The 20,890-nt window shown below is 46.9% G+C and overlaps 1 protein-coding gene and 1 non-coding gene across 2 annotated transcripts in view; one reads left to right on the top strand and one right to left on the bottom strand.

The window, feature by feature from the left end:
• The first annotated feature begins 3,056 nt into the window (after window positions 1-3,056).
• DPY19L1 (dpy-19 like C-mannosyltransferase 1) overlaps window positions 3,057-20,890 on the top strand; it is a 114,647-nt gene continuing 96,813 nt past the window's right edge. Inside the window, exon 1 of the mRNA XM_038761986.1 lies at window positions 3,057-3,402. Within this exon, the coding sequence (XP_038617914.1) occupies window positions 3,057-3,402 (346 nt within the window). The remainder of the gene's footprint in view (window positions 3,403-20,890) is intronic.
• LOC119924673 lies at window positions 8,740-8,870 on the bottom strand. Its single transcript, XR_005449372.1, has one exon. It is a non-coding gene; the product is annotated as a U6atac minor spliceosomal RNA (small nuclear RNA).

Here is a 20,890-nt window from a genome sequence, read left to right as displayed (position 1 = left end):
TAAGCGCTTAACAAATACTGAATGCACATAGTAAGTGCTTAACAAATATAATAATAATAAATACTGAATAATACACATAGTAAGCGCTTAACACATATAATAATAATAAATACTGAATACTAAATACTGATGTCATGCGGCAGGCTACTCTGGACTCCTTTCCTACTGTAGGTACCTCCCTGTAACTTTTTTTTTTATTTCTTCTACTGTAATTTCATTCATAAAAGAAGCAGCGTGGCTCAGTGGAAAGATCCTGGGCTTTGGAGTCCGAGGTCATGGGTTCAAATTCTGGCTCTGCCAATTGTCAACTGTGTGACTTTGGGCAAGTCACTTAACTCCTCTTTGCCTCAGTTCCCTCATCTCTAAAATGGGGATGAAGACTGTGAGCCCCCCGTGGGACAACCTGATCACCTTGTATCCTCCCCAGCGCTTAGAACAGTGCTTTGCACATAGTAAGCGCTTAACAAATACCATCATTATTATTAGAGAAGCAGCATGGCTCAGTGGAAAGAGCCCGGGCTTGGGAGTCAGAGGTCGTGGGTTCAAATCCCGACCCCGCCACTTGTCAGCTGTGTGACTTTGGGCAGGTCACTTAACTCCTCTGTGCCTCAGTTCCCTGATCTCTAAAATGGGGATGAAGACTGTGAGCCCCCCGTGGGACAACCTGATCACCTTGTATCCCCCCAGTGCTTAGAACAGTGCTTTGCACATAGTAAGCGCTTAACAAATACCATCATTATTATTATTATTAGAGAAGCAGCGTGGCTCAGTGGAAAGAGCCCGGGCTTGGGAGTCAGAGGTCATGGGTTCAAATTCCGACCCCGCCACTTGTCAGCTGTGTGACTTTGGGCAGGTCACTTAACTCCTCTGTGCCTCAGTTCCCTGATCTCTAAAATGGGGATGAAGACTGTGAGCCCCCCGTGGGACAACCTGATCACCTTGTATCCCCCCTGTGCTTAGAACAGTACTTTGCACATAGTAAGCGCATAACAAATACCCTGATTATTATTATTATTATTAGAGAAGCAACGTGGCTTAGTGGAAAGAGCCCGGGCTTGGGTTGGGTCGTGGGTTCAAATCCCGACCCTGCCACTTGTCAGCTGGGTGACTTTGGGCAGGTCACTTCACTTCTGTGGGCCTCAGTTCCCTCATCTGTCAAATGGGGATGAATCAATCAATCAATCAATCGTATTTATTGAGCACTTACTGTGTGCAGAGCACTGTACGAAGCGCTTGGGAAGTACAAGTCGGCAACAGATAGAGACAGTCCCTACCCAACAGCGGGCTCACAGTCTAAGAGGGGGAGACAGAGAACAAAACCAAACATACTAACAAAATAAAATAAATAGAATAGATAGGTACAAGTAAAATAAATAGAGTCAATCAATCGTATTTATTGAGCGCTTACTGTGTGCAGAGCACTGTACTAAGCGCTTGGGAAGTCCAAGTCGGCAACATATAGAGACGGTCCCTACCCAACAGTGGGCTCACAGTCTAAAAGGGGGAGACGGAGAACAAAACCAAACATACTAACAAAATAAAATAGAATAGATATGTACAAGTAAAATAAATAAATAAATACGCACAAACATATATACATATATACAGGTGCTGTGGGGGAGGGAAGGAGGTAAGGTGAGGGGACGAGGGGGAGAGGAAGGAAGGGGCTCAGTGTGGGAAGGCCTCCTGGAGGAGGTGAGCTCTCAGTAGGGCCTTGAAGGGAGGAAGAGAGCTGGCTGTGAGCCCCCCGTGGGACAACCTGATCCCCTTGTATCCCCCCCGCACTTTGAACAGTGCACATGGTAAGCGCTTAACCTCGTCCTCGCCTGTCCCGCCATCGACCCCCGGCCCACGTCCTTCCCCTATTTATTTATTACATATTTATTACTCTATTTATTTATTTATTTATTTATTTATTTATTTATTTTACTTGTACATTTCTATCCTACTTATTTTATTTTGTTGGTATGTTTGGTTCTGTTCTCTGTCTCCCCCTTTAAGACTGTGAGCCCACTGTTGGGTAGGGACTGTCTCTATGTGATGCCAATTTGTACTTCCCAAGCGCTTAGTACAGTGCTCTGCACATAGTAAGCGCTCAATAAATACGATTGATTGATTGATTGATTCCCCTGGCCTGGAATGCCCTCCCTCTGCCCATCCGCCAAGCTCGCTCTCTTCCTCCCTTCAAGGCCCTGCTGAGAGCTCACCTCCTCCAGGAGGCCTTCCCAGACTGAGCCCCTTCCTTCCTCTCCCCGCCGTCCCCCTCTCCATCCCCCCCATCTCACCTCCTTCCCTCCCCCACAGCACCTGTATATATGTATATATGTTTGCACATAGTCATTACTCTATTTTCCTTGTCCATATCTATTCTATTTATTCTATTGCGTTAACCAATCAATCAGTCAATCGTATTTATTGAGCGCTTACTATGCGCAGAGCACTGTACTAAGCGCTTGGGAAGTACAAATTGGCATCACATAGAGACAGTCCCTACCCAACAGCGGGCTCACAGTCTAAAAGGGGGAGACAGAGAACAGAACCAGACATACCAACAAAATAAAATAAGTAGGATAGAAATGTACAAGTAAAATAAATAAATAGAGGAATAAATATGTACAACCATATATACATATATACAGGTGCTGTGGGGAAGGGAAGGAGGTAAGGCGGGGGGGAGAGGAAGGAGGGGGTTCAGTCTGGGAAGGCCTCCTGGAGGAGGTGAGCTCTCAGCAGGGCCTTGAAGGGAGGAAGAGAGCTAGCTTGGCGGAGGGGCAGAGGGAGTATGTTAGTATGTTTGGTTTTGTTCTCCGTCTCCCCCTTTTAGACCGTGAGCCCACTGGTGGGTAGGGACCGTCTCTCTATGTTGCCAACTTGGACTTCCCAAGCGCTTCGCCCAGTGCTCCGCACTCAGTAAGCGCTCAATAAATCTGATTGATTGATTAACAAATACCGTTATTATTGGCAGCGTTCCGGCAGCAGCGCGCCTGCGCAGAGCCCCGCCCCCGCGACTGAGCCCGGGGGAGGGGGGGCGGTGCGCGCCCCCGGCGCTCCGGCGCATGCTCCGTGGCGCGCCGCGGTCGCCGAGGCAACGGGAGGCACCGCCCCCTCCGGCCGGCGGGAGCCCGCCCGCCATGCAGGCGAAGAGCAAGCCACGCGGGGGGGAGGCGGCGGCGGCGGCGGCGGCGGGGAGTCGGTGGGGCCCGCGGGGTCGGCGGTCCGGCGGGGCGGCGCAGGCCGAGCGCAGGAGGGCTCAGCCCCCCACGCCAACAACGCCAGCGCCAACGCCGACAGCGCCGCCCACGCCGCTGGCCCGCCTGGCCGCCGCGCTGCGCGGCACGCTGCGCCCAACGCTGCGCCCCACGCCGCGCCCCCGCCGCGCCCTCTGGACCACCGGGCTGCTCGGTAAGCGGGGCGGGGCGGAGCGGGAGGGCGGGGACCGGCTCTCGCCGTCGCCCCTTTCTACTTTCCGAGCGCTTAGTCCCGTGCGGGGCGCGCAGTCGGCGCGGTTGGACGAATGAATGAATGAGTGAATGAATGAATGATGCTCCGGGCCCCTCCAACTCAGTCGGGCCACTTTCCCGAGTTTTCCGCCGCCGAGTCCCACCGAAGTGAGATCTGGGTTAATTGTGCAATAACGGACTCGTTTTCCCCCGAAAATAAGAAGAGCGGTGGTGTTTGGGAGCGCCTCCCGAGCCCTCTTCTATCGGGGTTTCTCTGCTGGAGAAGCAGCGGGGCTCGGCGGAAAGAGCCCCGGCTTTGGAGCCGGAGGTCATGGGTGCGAATCCCGGCTCTGGTCCCACGTGCCCAGCCCTGTTCTATCGGGGTTTGGAGCCAGGGGTCATCATCATCATCATCATCATATTTATTGAGCGCTCACTGTGTGCAGAGCGCTGGACTAAGCGCTTGGGAAGTCCAAGTTGGTAACAGAGACAGGCCCTACCCAGCAGTGGGCTCACAGTCTAAAAGGGGGAGGCAGAGAACAAAACCAAACATACTAACAAAATAAAATGAACAGATATGTACAAGTAAAATAAATAAATAAATACCAGTTGTCTGCCGATTGTCAGCTGTGTGGCTTTGGGCAAGTCACTTCGCTTCTCTGGGCCTCAGTGACCTCATCTGGAAAATGGGGAGGAGGACTGTGAGCCCCACGTGGAACAACGTGATTACCTTGTATCCTCCGAACGCTTAGAACAGTGCTTTGCACATAGCGCTTAATAAATGCTATTATTATTATTATTATTATTATTGTAATGTGTCCCAGCGCTTAGAACAGGGCTTGGCACAAAGTGAGCGCTTAACAAACCCCATCATTATTAGTATTCTAAGCGCCGGAGCTTGGTTAGATCAATCAATCAATCAATCGTATTTCTCGAGCGCTGACTGTGTGCAGAGCACTGTACTAAGCGCTTGGGAAGTAATAATAATGGCATTTGTTGAGCGCTTCCTACGTGCCAAGGCCTGTTCTATCTGGGTTTATCGGTCCCAGCGCTTAGAACAGGGCTTGGCACGAAGTGAGCGCTTAACAAACCCCATCATTATTAGTATTCTAAGCGCCGAAGCTTGGTTAGATCATAATAATGGCATTTGTTGAGCGCTTGCTACGTGCCAAGCCCTGTTCTATCTGGGTTTATGTGTCCCAGCGCTTAGAACAGGGCTTGGCACGAAGTGAGCGCTTAACAAACCCCGTCATTATTAGTATTCTAAGCGCCGAAGCTTGGTTAGATCAGTCAATGTCAATCGTATTTATTGAGCGCTTACTGTGTGCAGAGCACTGTACTAAGCGCTTGGGAAGTAATAATAATGGCATTTGTTGAGCGCTTCCTACGTGCCAAGCCCTGTTCTATCTGGGTTTATGTGTCCCAGCGCTTAGAACAGGGCTTGGCACGAAGTGAGCTCTTAACAAACCCCATCATTATTAGTATTCTAAGCGCCGAAGCTTGGTTAGATCAATCAATCAATCGTGTTTATCGAGCGCTTACTGTGTGCAGAGCACTGTACTAAGCGCTTGGGAAGTAATAATAATGGCATTTGTTGAGCGCTTCCTACATGCCAAGCCCTGTTCTATCTGGGTTTATCAGTCCCAGCGCTTAGAACAGGGCTTGGCACGAAGTGAGCGCTTAACAAACCCCGTCATTATTAGTATTCTAAGCACCGAAGCTTGGTTAGATCAATCAATCAATCAATCAATCGTATTTATTGAGCGCTTACTGTGTGCAGAGCACTGTACTAAGCGCTTGGGAAGTAATAATAATGGCATTTGTTGAGCGCTTCCTACGTGCCAAGCCCTGCTCTATCTGGGTTTATCGGTCCCAGCGCTTAGAACAGGGCTTGGCACGAAGTGAGCGCTTAACAAAACCCGTCATTATTATTATTCTAAGCGCCGAAGTTTGGTTAGATAATAATAATGGCATTTGTTGAGCGCTTCCTACGTGCCAAGCCCTGTTCTATCTGGGTTTATCGGTCCCAGCGCTTAGAACAGGGCTTGGCACGAAGTGAGCGCTTAACAAACCCCATCGTTAGTATTATTATTCTAAGCGCCGAAGCTTGGTTAGATCAATCAATCAATGTCAATCGTATTTATTGAGCACTTACTGTGTGCAGAGCACTGTGCTAAGCGCTAGGGAAGTAATAATAATGGCATTTGTTGAGCGCTTCCTACGTGCCAAGCCCTGTTCTATCTGGGTTTATCGGTCCCAGCGCTTAGAACAGGGCTTGGCACGAAGTGAGCGCTTAACAAACCCCATCATTATTAGTATTCTAAGCGCCGAAGCTTGGTTAGATCAATCAATCAATCGTATTTATTGAGCGCTTACTGTGTGCAGAGCACTGTACTAAGCGCTTGGGAAGTAATAATAATGGCATTTGTTGAGCGCTTCCTACATGCCAAGCCCTGTTCTATCTGGGTTTATCAGTTCCAGTGCTTAGAACAGGGCTTGGCATGAACTGAGCGCTTAACAAACCCCATCATTATTAGTATTCTAAGCACCGAAGCTTGGTTAGATCAATCAATCAATCAATCGTATTTATTGAGCGCTTACTGTGTGCAGAGCACTGTACTAAGCGCTTGGGAAGTAATAATAATGGCATTTGTTGAGCGCTTCCTACGTGCCAAGCCCTGTTCTATCTGGGTTTATCGGTCCCAGCGCTTAGAACAGGGCTTGGCACGAAGTGAGCGCTTAACAAACCCCATCGTTAGTATTATTATTCTAAGCGCCGAAGCTTGGTTAGATCAATCAATCAATGTCAATCGTATTTATTGAGCACTTACTGTGTGCAGAGCACTGTGCTAAGCACTAGGGAAGTAATAATAATGGCATTTGTTGAGCGCTTCCTACGTGCCAAGCCCTGTTCTATCTGGGTTTATCGGTCCCAGCGCTTAGAACAGGGCTTGGCACGAAGTGAGCGCTTAACAAACCCCATCATTATTAGTATTCTAAGCGCCGAAGCTTGGTTAGATCAATCAATCAATCGTATTTATTGAGCGCTTACTGTGTGCAGAGCACTGTACTAAGCGCTTGGGAAGTAATAATAATGGCATTTGTTGAGCGCTTCCTACATGCCAAGCCCTGTTCTATCTGGGTTTATCAGTCCCAGTGCTTAGAACAGGGCTTGGCATGAACTGAGCGCTTAACAAACCCCATCATTATTAGTATTCTAAGCACCGAAGCTTGGTTAGATCAATCAATCAATCAATCAATCGTATTTATTGAGCGCTTACTGTGTGCAGAGCACTGTACTAAGCGCTTGGGAAGTAATAATAATGGCATTTGTTGAGCGCTTCCTACGTGCCAAGCCCTGCTCTATCTGGGTTTATCGGTCCCAGCGCTTAGAACAGGGCTTGGCACGAAGTGAGCGCTTAACAAACCCCGTCATTATTAGTATTCTAAGCGCCGAAGCTTGGTTAGATAATAATAATAATGGCATTTGTTGAGCGCTTCCTATGTGCCAAGCCCTGTTCTATGTGGGTTTATCGGTCCCAGCGCTTAGAGCAGGGCTTGGCACGAAGCGAGCGCTTAACAAACCCCATCGTTATTATTATTATTATTCTAAGCGCCGAAGCTTGGTTAGATCAATCAATGTCAATCGTATTTATTGAGCGCTTACTGTGTGCAGAGCACTGTACTAAGTGCTTGGGAAGTAAATAATGGCATTTGTTGAGCGCTTCCTACGTGCCAAGCCCTGCTCTATCTGGGTTTATCGGTCCCAGCGCTTAGAACAGGACTTGGCACGAAGTGAGCACTTAACAAACCCCGTCATTATTATTATTCTAAGTGCCGAAGCTTGGTTAGATAATAATAATGGCATTTGTTGAGTGCTTCCTACGGGCCAAGCCCTGTTCTATCTGGGTTTATCGGTCCCAGCGCTTAGAACAGGGCTTGGCACGAAGTGAGCGCTTAACAAACCCCATCATTATTAGTGTTCTAAGCGCCGAAGCTTGGTTAGATCAATCAATCAATCGTATTTATTGAGTGCTTACTGTGTGCAGAGCACTGTACTAAGTGCTAGGGAAGTAATAATAATGGCATTTGTTGAGCGCTTCCTACTTGCCAAGCCCTGCTCTATCTGGATTTATCGGTCCCAGCGCTTAGAACAGGGCTTGGCACGAAGTGAGCGCTTAACAAACCCCGTCATTATTAGTATTCTAAGCGCCGAAGCTTGGTTAGATCAGTGTCAATCGTATTTATTGAGCGCTTACTGTGTGCAGAGCACTGTACTAAGCGCTTGGGAAGTAATAATAATGGCATTTGTTGAGCGCTTCCTACGTGCCAAGCCCTGCTCTATCTGGGTTTATCGGTCCCAGTGCTTAGAACAGGACTTGGCACGAAGTGAGCGCTTAACAAACCCCATCATTATTAGTATTCTAAGCACCGAAGCTTGGTTAGATCAATCAATCAATCAATCGTATTTATCAAGCGCTGACTGTGTGCAGAGCACTGTACTAAGCGCTTGGGAAGTAATAATAATGGCATTTGTTGAGTGCTTCCTACGTGCCAAGCCCTGTTCCATCTGGGTTTATCGGTCCCAGCGCTTAGAACAGGGCTTTTACAAAGTGAGTGCTTAACAAACCCCGTCATTATTAGTGTTCTAAGTGCCGAAGCTTGGTTAGATAATAATAATGGCATTTGTTGAGCGCTTCCTACGTGCCAAGCCCTGTTCCGTCTGAATAATAATAATAATAATGGCATTTATTAAGCACTTACTGTGTGCAAAGCACTGTTCTGAGTGCTGGAATATTAGTAATGATGGCATTTGTTAAGCACTTACTATGTGCAAAACACTGTTCTAAGTGCTAGGGAGGATACAGAGTGAGCGGGTTGTCCCACGTGGGGCTTACAGTCTTCATCCCCATTTTACAGATGAGGTAACTGAGGCCCAGAGAAGTGAAGTGACTTGCCCAAAGTCACCCAGCTGACAATTGGCAGAGCTGGGATTTGAACCCACGACCTCTGACTCCCAAGCCCGGGTTCTTTCCACTGAGCCGCGCTGCTTCTCTGTAATTATCTGGATTTATCCGTCCCAGCACTTAAAACAGTGCTTGGCACATAGTAAGCGCTTAACAAATGCCATCATTATTATTATTATTCTCAGCACTGAAGCTTGCTTAGATAATAAGGATGATGGCATTTGTTTATGTTGCCAACTTGTACTTCCCAAGCGCTTAGTACAGTGCTCTGCACACAGTAAGCGCTCAATAAATATGATTGATTGATTTATTAAACGCTTCCTACGTGCCAAACACTGTTCTAAGCGCTGATGCCACGAAGTAGGGGGAAGTGCCTTAACCTTGTAGGGGTCGTTAAAGACCCCCAGGACCACTTCCAGCCTTCTCCCTTGGCGGGCTAAGCTTTTCTTCTTTCGTGCAATGCGATCCATTCGTGCTATACGATTCCAGCCCCTGCGACAAGCTGTCTAAACCAGTGCTTGTCACAAAGAAAGCGTTTAACAAATACCATTATTATTATTATTATTATTATTATTCTAGCAATCAAGATGGTGCATCTAAAAAGTAGGATTTAAGAATGAGTAATGGGAAAAATAAAACACTCTGAAGGGTGTAGTATTTGCGACTACGATCTGATGATCTATTTCTTACTGAATTGCACTTTCCAAGCTCTTAATACAGTGCTCTGCACCCAGTAAGTGATCCATAAATTCGATTGAACGAATGAATAAGAATGGAGAGACATTTAGATGATAGTTTTAATTGCTTAAGCTAATCTGGCGAGGAAATTAAAACATGGCAGTTATGAAAGGTCTCGTTCTGCTCACTGAGTTAGCTTTAGAATTAAAGGAATATTTATTTTGCACTTTACTAAGTGTAAAACACTGTACTAAGTGCTGGCCTCAGGCTCACACTCCGAGAATGAAAAGAGGCCGGAGGTTGGAGACAGGCGTGTCCGACAGAAATGCAAAAGAGAAAGGATGACCACAAAAATGAAAGGAGTGGCAGGACTCCAGGCCCTAAATGTTTCCGACCAGAAGTCACTGTTGGGGCCCATCTTACTAGTGTCCTTCTTTCTCACCGTTATAAAAGTTAGGAAGGTTGTTATCTGCCCCTGCTCAAGGTCTCCCCTGGCAGGGGCCGGGAACTGAAGCCAGAAAATTTGACTCCACTGTTGTAATACAAGCCGTCAGAAGATTTAAAGTAATTTCACTTTTAAAGGAGTTGTAAATATTTGGACCCTATCATTTTCAGTATAAGTAAGGAGTGAGAGAAGTCTCCCTACTTGGGCGTCATGTCTCTCCTCTCCCCCCACCCACAAATTCTTAATCTAAATGCCCATTGCGTGGGTAGTATGTCATGGTACGCAAGCCGTTAGGTGTTTGTAATAGTTCATTCATTCAGTCGTATTTATTGAGCGCTTACTGTGGGCAGAGCACTGTACTAAGCGCTTGGGAAGTACAAATAAAAATTACTCCTCCCCTTCGAGCTGGATTCGAACCAGTGACCTAAGGATTACCACAGCACAATCATCTACAGTCCTATAATAGTACCTGTGCAAGTCTAATAGTCAAAAATGACTCCCCCCACCCCCCAGCCCATCTTGTACCCGAAAACTCTTTGGGCAGATCGAGGCTTGAGAACAAAAATGCTCAACGTTTTGTGACTTTTTTTGGAAATCAGAATCCTTATCCTGCTGCTGAACTGTCAGATAAAACTGCTGTTATACTGATAGAATATGGTAGTATCCTTTTGAATAGCACGCCAATATTTATTTTGTTTCCTAAAATTGAAGAACTGCCAAATATTAAAAATGATAGCTGGATGGCCAACACTCCAGGGAGATAGAAATGATGTTGTCTGATTTCCAATCAGTCAATCAATAAAACATGTGGAAGCACTTGGGAGATAACAGTTAGAAGACCTGATCCATACCTTCAGGTAGCTTGCAGTCTAGCAGGGGAGACAGACACAAATTAAATTGTAGATACTAGGAAGAAGGAAATGGAAAGATGGATGTATGGATACGAAAGAGCCTATGTAGTAGCATATGTAAGTCCATACCGAAGTGTTTCAGGTGTTGTTAGGACAGAAAAGAATCAGAAAAAGCCTCCTGAAGGAAGAGGGATTTCAGAAGGGCTTTGACGATGGGGAGAGCCGTATTTGGTAGAGCTGAAGAGTGAGGGACCTGAGGTAGGAGGAAGGACTGAGCAAGCTGTCGGTGGCCTAATAATAATAATGATGGTATTTGTTAAGCGCTTATTATGTGCAAAGCACTGTTCTAAGCCTTGGGGGGATATGTGGGGCTCACAGTCTTAATCCCCATTTTACAGATGAGGTAACTGAGGCACAGAGAAGTTAAGTGACTTGCCCAAAGTCACACAGTTGACAATTGGCAGAGCTGCGATTTGAACCCGTGACCTCTGACTCCAAAGCCTGGGCTCTTTCCACTGAGCCTCACTGCTTCTCTGATGGTAGGAACTAGTTAAATAAGAGTAATAGTGGTACTGGTCAAGCACTGTGTTCCAAGCACTGTACTAAACGCTGGGGTAGATAGAAGATAATCAGGCTGGACACAGTCCATGTCCCACATGGGGCTAACAGTCTAAATATGTCTAAGTCTACGCAAAAGGCATAAGTATGCCATGGTTTATATGTGTTGCTTTGTTGTCTGTCTCCCCCTTCTAGACGGTGAGCCTGCTGTTGGGTAGGGACTGTCTCTGTATGTTGCCGACTTGTACTTCCCAAGCGCTTAGTACAGTGCTCTGCACACAGTAAGCGCTCAATAAATACGATTGAATGAATGAAGTAAGTTCCAGCAAATTCCTGGCTGGCGCGTTCTTCCTCCATAGCGGGCATTCTCCCCCACTGCCCCCCATTCAGAAACCAAGCCCCCTCCCCATCCCAGGCAGTGTGGCTCACTGGAAAGAGCCTGGGCATTGGAGTCAGAGATCATGGGTTCAAATCCCAGCTCCACCAACTGTGTGACTTTGGGCAAGTCACTTAACTTCTCTGGGCCTCAGTTATAAAATGGGGATTAAAACTGTGAGCCCCCCTCCCCCGGGACAACCTAATCACCTTGTAACCTCCCCAGCGGTTAGAACAGTGCTTTGCACATAGTAAGCACTTAACAAATACCATTATTATTATTATTATCTTTCCCTCTTCTTCTTCCCCACCGGCTGTCTGTAGAGCAGGGATGGGCCTAGCTTAGGCACAGTGCCCACGAGGAGGGCAGGGGGCTCAGCCAGCCCCCTCCGATAGGACGCCCACCACCTGGGGCAGGGTGAGGGGGAGCCCAGAGGGAGGGAAAGCCCCAGGGAGCGAGCTTGACTGCTGTGCATGAAGCCCCCAGTCTCACATCATCATCATCATCATCATCAATTGTATTTATTGAGCGCATACTGTGTGCAGGGCACTGTACTAAGCGCTTGGGAAGTACAAGTTGGCAACATATAGAGACAGTTCCTACCCAACAGTGGGCTCACAGTCTAAAAGGGGGCTGAGCCAGAGTGGAAGGCCGGCTCCCGGGGGCCCTGGACTTTGGCATCAGTCAGGACTGGGATGGGGGTCTCAGGCCAACAGCTCAGGGTCCCAGGGAGAGAAGGAAGATGGGGAAGCCTCCTTGGGAAGCTCCTACTCGTCTCCCGTCTCGGGAGCGTCCAGTACACCTGACCCTCCCATTGCCCCCTGAGACAACGGCAGTACCCTCCTTATCTGCTTAGTACCGTACTCAATCGCTTAGTACAGTGCTTTGCACGAAGTAAGCTCTCAGTAAATACAGTTAAATGAATTACCACCTGAAACCATTCCTGCGGAAAATAGAGGTCCATGGTTTTTTTCTGAGAGTGCCCAGTGAATGGTTATGAACCCCATAGTGGCTCAATAATTATTTCTGGAATCACGGAAACAGAAATCTGTAGAATGGAGAAGTGGAATAAAAATAAGAAACCACCTCATCTGTTTACATGTCTCTAGCTTGGAAACTTTTCCGAAGCACGTCTTAGAAACCAGCAGGTTCCGAAGGTGACGGAGGCTAGAAGGAACCCGACGGCAGCGTGGCCTGCTAGAATGAACAAATATGTGGGAGTAGGAGACCCTGAGCCTACTTGGTTATGTGGCTTTCTGGGTGACCTTGTCGAGCCATATAACCTCTGTGCCTCAGTTGCCTCATCTTTTCTCTCTACATCTTAGCCTGCTAACCCTGATTGGGGCAGCGACTGTCTCTAATCTGATTGTTAATTCCCCAGTATTTAGCACAGTACTCCATTCATTCAATTGTATTTATTGAGCGTTTACTGTGTGCAGAGCACTGTACTAAGCTCTTGAGTGCTTAAGAACTACTGCACTTATTCATATTATTAGGTTCTGCCCCTAGTTGCCCTCTCTGCCTCCTTTTGTTTATTTATTTTGAACGGTATTTGCTAAGTGCTTCCGTGTTAAGCACTGCTCTGAGCGCTGGGGTAGATTCAAGATCAATCAATGGTATTTATTGAGCGATTCCTGTGTACAGGGCACTGTACTAAGTGCTTGGGAAAGTCAATATAACAGACACATTCCCTGCCCTCAAAGAGCTTACAGTCTAGAGGGGGAAAGAGACATTAATAGAAAGAAGTAAATTATGGATATGTACCTAAGGGCTGTGGGGCTGAGGGAGAGGTGAATTAAGGGACCCAGTCAGGCCAATGCGGAAAGGAGTGGGAGAAGAGGAAATGAGCGATTAAGGAGGCTTTCCTTCCCTGGAGGAGATGCTTTGAAGGTGAAGAGAGTCATTGTCTGTTGGAGATAATGGAGACAAAGAGAGGGCTTTCCAGGCCAGGGGCCGTGAGATAGATGAGATACGGTGAGTAGGTTGGCCTTAGAGGAGAGAAATGTTCGGGCTGGATAGTAGCATGGCCTAATGGTAGAGCACAGGCCTGGGACTCAGTGGTACGTGGGTTCTAATCCCGGCCCCACCACTTGTCTGCTGTGTGAATCTGGGCAAGTCACTTAACTTCTCTGTGCCTCAGTTATCTCATCTGAAAAACGGGGATTAAGACCGCGAGCTCCATGTGGGACATGAACTGTGTCCAACCTGATTGCCTTGTGTCTACCCCAGCGCTTAGAACAATGTCTCGCATAGAGTAAGCACTTAACAAATACCAGCATTATTCATTCATTCATTCAATCGTATTCATACATTCAATCCTATTTATTGAGCACTTACTGTGTGCAGAGCACTGTACTAAGCGCTGGGGAAGTACAAGGTGGCAACAAATAGAGACGGTTCCTACCCAGCAGCGGGCTCACAGACTAGAAGGGGGAGGCAGACAACAAAACAAAACATACTAACAAAATAAAATAAATAGAATAGTAATATGTGTGCAGAGCGCTGTACTAAGTGCTTGGAAAGGACAATTCGCCAACAGAGACAATCTCTGCCCACAGTCTAGAAAGGGGGAGACAGACAACAAAACAAGTAGACAGGCATCAGTAGCATCAATATAAATGAATAGAATTATAGATATATGCAGATCATTAATAAAATAAATAGAATAATGAATATGTACATATATACACAAGTGCTGTGGGGCAGGGAGGGGGATAGAGCAGAGGGAGGGAATCAGGGTGATGGGGAGGGGAGGAGGAGCAGAGGAAAAGGGGGCTTAGTCTGGGAAGGCCTCCTGGAGGAGGTGAGCTTTCATTAGGGCTTCGAAAGGGAAGTGTGCTAGTTTGGCGGATGTGAGGAGGGAGGGCATTCCAGGCCACTGGTAGGACGTGGGCCAGGGGTCGATGGCGGGACAGGCGAGAACGAGGCACAGTAAAGAGGTTAGCGGCAGAGGGGCGGAGGGTGCGCGGGCTGGGCTGGAGAAGGAGAGAAGGGAGGTGAAGTAGGAGAGGGCAAGGTGATGGAGAGCTCTGAAGACAATGGTGAGGAGTTTTTACTTGACACGAAGGTTGATAGGCAACCACTGGAGATTTTTGAGGAGGAGGGTGACTTGTCAGTTCCTGTTTTCCATCCTACATTTCTCTTTTATTACTGTAGTGGATAATAGGCCTCTGAGACCCAGAGCAGACTTATGAAAGGTTCACTTGGATATTGCTCGGTCACATGCAGGGGTTGATTGTTTGTTGCTTCATAAAACATGCTGTGTCTGGTTTGGTGCTTAATGGAAAACAAAGCACAATAATCTTCATAGAACAAGCTCATGGTTTTTCACCCACCCTTCGGGTGAGTTGAGAACTGGACAGAAAACTACCCAGCTTCCTAGTGCTGATTTTAAGGGATGGATTCCACTGTACAGTGAAAGACCGTTTATCCTATTACTGTTTTTCTGAGAATAGTCCCTCTCTGGCCCAGCTAATAGAAAGGATCCATTTTATAAATCTGAATTAACTAAAGGAGTCTAGTTCTCTACATTCCACTGGATAAACCTACGTTCCACTCTAATAACAATAATAGTAATTGTGGTATTAAGCTCTTTATTAAGTGCCAGGCAGTGTACTAAGCACTGGGGTAGATCCAGGATAATGAGGTCAGGCACAGTCCCTATCTCACATGGAGCTCACAGCCTAAGTAATAATAATTATTACAGTAATAATTCAGTAGTAGTAATACAGTGATAATTCTGGGAACAAAGTGCCTTTTTAAAAAAAAATAACAAAAAAAGACAAAGTTGGTCATAAAATTAATACAATCTTCAGAGTGGGGAACCAGATGCCCTGTCTCCCGGTATAATTTTTACCTCTGGTGACAGCATTTCTACTTGTGACGTGATGTCCTGGAATGCATCTTAGTGAATCAATCAATTGTATTTATTCACCGATTTGGCTACCCAAGATGAGCTTACAGTTTAGTTGGGCATTAATATAAACCAGCAAATTATAGATGTGACCATAAATGCTGTGGGGCTGAGGGTGGGATGAATACCACTTGCCCGAAGGTCACAGATCCAAGTGCATGGAGGATGTAGAAGGGAGAACAATAGGGGAAAAGAGGACTTAGCAAAGGCCTCTTGTTGGAGGTGTGACCTCAGTAATGCCTTGAAGGTGGGGAAGGTGATGGTCTGGTTAATATATGGAGGAGGAGGGAGTTGCTGGCCAGAGAGAGGAGGCAGGAAAGAGGTCAGTGGCGAGATGATGATGATGATGGCATTTGTTAAGCGCTTACTATGTGCAAAGCACTGTTCTAAGCTCTGGGGGGATATAAGGTGATCAGGTTGTCCCACGTGGGGCTCACAGTCTTCAACCCCATTTTACAGATGAGGTAACTGAGGCACAGAGAAGTTAAGTGACTTGCCCAAGGGCACACAGCAGACATGTGGTGGAGCCGGGATTCGAACCCATGACCTCTGACTCCAAAGCCCGTGCTCTTTCCACTGAGCCACGCTGCTTCTCGAGATGGAGGTACAGTGAGAAGGGTGGCATTAGAGGAGTGAAATATATGGGCTGGGTGGTGGAGGAATCAATCAATCAATCATATTTATTGAGCGCTTACTGTGTGCAGAGCACTGTACTAAGCGCTTGGGAAGTCCAAGTTGGCAGCATATAGAGACGGCCTCTACCCAACAGTGGGCTCACAGTCTAGAAGGGGGAGACAGAGAACAAAACCAAACATATTAACAAAATAAAGAGCAGAGAGGCAAGGTAGAAGGGGACAAAGTGAGAAGCATTGTGGCCTAGTGGATGGAGCGCAGGCCTCGGAGTCAGAAGGACCGGTGTTTTAATTCCGGTTCTGCCACTCATCTGCTGAGTGACCTTGGGCAAGTCACTTAAGAGGAGCAGCCTGGCACAGTGGGTAGAGCCTGGGCCTGGGAGACAGAAGGTCATGGGTTCTAATCCCGGCTCCGCCATTTGTCTGGTGGGTGACCCTGGGCAAGTCATTTCACTTCTCTGGGCCTCAGTTACCTCGTCTGTAAAACGGGGATTGAGACTGTGAGCCCTGCATGAGACAGGGACTGTGTCCCACTCATTCATTCATTCAGTCATATTTATTGAGCGCTTACTGTGTGCAGAGCACTGTACTAAGCGCTTAACTCGGTTTGCTTGTAGCCACCCCAGCGCTTAGTACCTAAGCTCAGCCACCCCAGTCTGGCACAGTCAGTGCTTAACAAATACCATCATCATTATTATTATTATTATTAACTTCTCTGTCTCAGTGACCTCATCTGTAAAATGAGGATTGACTCAGAGCCCCATTTGGGACAGGGACAGTGTCTAACCTATCTTTTATCTACCCCAACGCTTAGTACCTAGTAAGCGCTTAAATGCCATTTTTTTTTTTTTAAAAAGTCTCTGACTTCCAGGCTGATGCTCTTATCTACCCCAACGCTTAGTACCTAGTAAGCGCTTAAATGCCTTTTTTTTTAAAAAAAAAAAAAGGCCTCTGACTTCCAGGCTGATGCTCTTATCACTAGTCCACACTGCTTTTAGGCTCTGTCTTCCCAGCTAGATTGGAAGCTACTGGAAGACAGAGATCATGTGTCCTAACTCCACTGTATGCCCCCAAGCATTCAGTACAGTACTCCACACAGAGGAAGCATTTAATAAATTCTACTTATTGACTGGAGAGCCTTGAAGTCGACTGTGAGGAGTTTGTGTTTGTGGAGCGACAGGGTAGGGTTTTGAGGAGAAATTTGGACCGCGTGGCACTTAGGAATGTGATCCCTGCACAGCGTCGATTGGAGATAAGAGAGGCTGCGGTCTGGGATACCGGCAAGAAGGCCAGTGGAAGAGCCTTACTGTGAAAACAGCACTTGTACCAGGTTGGCATTCCTTTGGGTAGAGAAGGAAAGGGCAGATAAGGGAGTCGTGCAGGAGGAAGAAATGTGGCTTAGCGGAAAGAGCATGGGTGTAGGAGTCTGAATCAATCAATCATGGTATTTAGTGAGTGCTTACTGTGTGCAGAGGACTGTACCAAAGATTTGGGAGAGGACAGTACAACAGAGTTGGTAAAAATGTTCCCTGCCCACACTGACCTTACAGTCTAGATGGAGAGACAGGCGTTAATATAAATGATTTATGGATGGGTACATAAATGCTGTAGGACTGAGGGCAGGGTGAATCCCAAGAGTATTCCCAAAAGGATATAGATCCAAGTGCATAGACGGCACAGAGGGTAGAGAGAGAGAGAGAGCTGGGTTGGAGGGCGTAATCGGGGAAGGCCCCTTGGAGGAGACGTCAGTTTAATAAGGTTTTGAAGGGTGGGAGAGTGGTGGTCTGGTGTATATCGAAGGGGAGGGATTCCAGGCCAGGTATTTGAATGCTTACTATGTATTCTTGGAAGAGTACAATGCAACAGAATTAGCAGATATGTTCCCTGCCCATACATTTTGGAGGGGGAGACAGACGTTAATATAAACACCTAGGTAATCTATAATATATATTTTAAAGCGCTTAGTAAGCACCACAGTTCATATCTTTAACTTATACATTATAAATGATTTGGTCATGTACATAAGTGCTGTGGGCTTGGGGGTGGGGTGAATATCACGTTACTCAGAGGTCCCAGATCCAAGTGCATAGACCACGCATAAGGAAGATCAAGCCGGGGAAAAGAGGGCTTAATTGGGGAAGGCCTCTTGGAGGAGATGTGACCTCAGTGTGACGCCTGGAGGCAAGAGGAGATGCAGGACTGCAGATCAGATGAGGTTAGGCCTAGCAGGTAGATTTGGGAGGCATCCCAAATGTTGCCAACTTGTACTTCCCAAGCGCTTAGTACAGTGCTCTGCACACAGCGCTCAATAAATACGATTGATGATTGATGATCCACAGAAAGGTGATGTGAGCAGCTTCATTCATTCAGTCCTATTTATTGAGTGCTTACTGTGTGCAGAACACTGTAAGATCCACCCTTTCCTCTCCATCCAAACCGCTACCACATTAGTACAATCACTCATCCTATCCCGACTGGATTACTGTATTCTTTTCCTTTCTGACCTCCCAACCTCCTGTCTCTCCCCACTTCAGTCCATACTTCACTCTGCTGCCCTGATTAACTTTCTACAGAAACGTTCTGGGCATGTCACTCTCCTCCTCAAAAATCTCCAGTGGTTACCAGTCAACCTCCATATCAGACAAAAACTCCTCACTATTGGCTTCAAAGCTCTCCATCACCTTGCCTCTACTTACCTCACCTCCCTTCTCTCCTTTTACATCCCAGCCCACACACTCTGCTCCTCTGGTGCTAACCTTCTCACTGTGCTTCATTCTTGTCTGTCCCACTGTTGACCACCCAGGCCCACGTCCCACCTCTGGCCTGGAATGCCCTCCCTCCTCAAATGCACCAAACAATCACTCTTCCCCGCCCCACTTCAAAGCCCTACTGAAAGCTCACCTCCTCCAGGAGGCCCTCCCAGACTAGGCCCCCCTAATCAACTCCCCATCCCCTCCGCATCACCTTGACTCGCTCCCTTTGCTCTAAACCATCTATCCCCCCTCCCTGCCCCACAGTACTTAGGTATATCTGCATATATCTATAATTCTTTTTATTTATATTGATGCCTGTTTACTTGTTTTGATGTGTATCTCCCCCCTTCTAGACTGTAAGCCCGTTGTGGGCAGGGATTGTCTCTTTTGCCGAATTGTACTTTCCAAGTGCTCTGCACACAGTAAGCGTCCAATAAATATGAATGAATGAAGTGCTTGGGAGAATACAACAATAAACAGACACATTCCCTGCCCACAATGAGCTTACAGTCTAGATGAACTCAAGAGAAGTGTTCAGGGACCCAGAATAGAGCCCTGGGGGACCCCATAGTAAGAAGATGGGAGGCTGAGGAGGAGTGTCAGGAGGACACTGAGAAAGAGCATTCAGAGAGGTTGGAGGAAAACCAAGGTAGTGCTGGGCATTCGGGGGATTCCTGGACAGATGGGATAGTAGTAGTTTGGGGGTCTCCTGGGCTCTGGAATGAGGTCTGTTACCATTGTGGGCCCAGGGGAGGCCAGACTATAATAGTCCTACGTGCGCCTAGCGTCCACTTCAACCGTCAGGTAATCAGTGAATGCTATTCATCGAATGCGTACCGTGTGCAGAGCACTTGGGAGAGTATAGCACCGTGGCTCAATGGAGAGAGCACGGGCTTTGGAGTCAGAGGTCATGGGTTCAAATCCCAGCTCCGCCAACTGTCAGCTGTGTGATTTTTGGGCAAGTCACTTCACTTCTCTGGGCCTCAGTTCCCTCATCTGTAAAATGGGGGTGAAGACTCTGAGCCCCCCGTGGGGTAACCTGATCACCTCGTAACCTCCCCAGTGCTTAGAACAGTGCTTTGCACATAGTAAGCGCTTAATAAATGCCATCGTGAATTTAATACAATAAAGTAGGTAGACATGAACATTGCCCATAAGGAGCTTACAGTCTAGAGAGAGGAGACAGGCATTAAAGTATATTACAGATAGGGGAAATGGCAGAGTAGAAGGAAATGTATGGAAGCGCTGAAGGGCTGGGGTATCAAAGTGTTTAAAAGTGCATAGGCGATCCAGAAGGGAAGTCTTAGGGAAGGGAAGAGTTGCGATTTTAGTTGGGCTTTGAAAACGGGAGGGTGTTTGTCTCTCAGATGGGACTGATGGAGTCCTGGGCCAGAAGGAGGATGTGGGCAAAGGGAAAGTGGTGAGACAGACTAAGTCGAGCTACAGTGAGAAGGTTGGTGTTAGAGGAGAAAAGTATTGCTTATTCAATCTTGGGGGCCCCTACAACTCAAGCCTTTTTTCTAAACTGTAAGCTAGTTGTGGGCAAGGAATGGGTGTACCGACTCTGCTGTATTGTATTCTCCCCAGCGCTTAGTACAGAGCTCTGCATAAAGGAAGCATTCAAACACCACTGATGATGCTGAACTCTGGAGCTGCTAGCCGTTTATCTTGTGCTTTTGAGTTGGCTTTTTTATTTAAGTGTACTGGTCTTCCAAATTCCAGATCGTCTTATTTTGTTTGTCGTCATTATTGTCGGATCCTGGGATCAAATCTGAACTAGTGTTTCACGAAAACATACTCTATTGATTATGTAAACTTTAAGAAAGAGCATAAGACATTTTGGCAGTTTGGCTTCAGTCCATTTACATTATGGTTGAAATGGTTGCTTGCTCTAAACGGAACAAGAAGAACATCTTGGTGAAGAAATTAAGTTTTAGTATTGCATTTATGCATGCGTTTTTTCCTAAATTGAAAAGTGGCTTTTCACATTTTTCTATCAACATTGGAACTGTTGGTCTTTCCTAGATGAGTGTTTCCAACAACTGTGGTAGCTTGTGGTTACTTAGGATTTGATTGGGCTCTGCCAGTATCTATTTTGTTTTTATTTTTATCACCTTCTTGGGAGTGTCCTTCCTAAGATGGCTCTAGCTAGCTGATTCTTGTAGAATAGAAATGTAAGTTCTGTGTTTTGTGGAAGTCAAATTGTTGTATAAGTGTGTTGTATAAAAAGAGCCATGATGTTTTTGTCCGGTGATTTAAAAAGTAACGATAATAATT

The sequence above is a fragment of the Tachyglossus aculeatus genome, chromosome 2, assembly GCF_015852505.1.
Source record: "Tachyglossus aculeatus isolate mTacAcu1 chromosome 2, mTacAcu1.pri, whole genome shotgun sequence".
NCBI lineage: Eukaryota > Metazoa > Chordata > Mammalia > Monotremata > Tachyglossidae > Tachyglossus > Tachyglossus aculeatus.
Note: the sequence above shows the minus strand (reverse complement) of the source record. Positions and strands in the feature narration are given on the sequence as shown.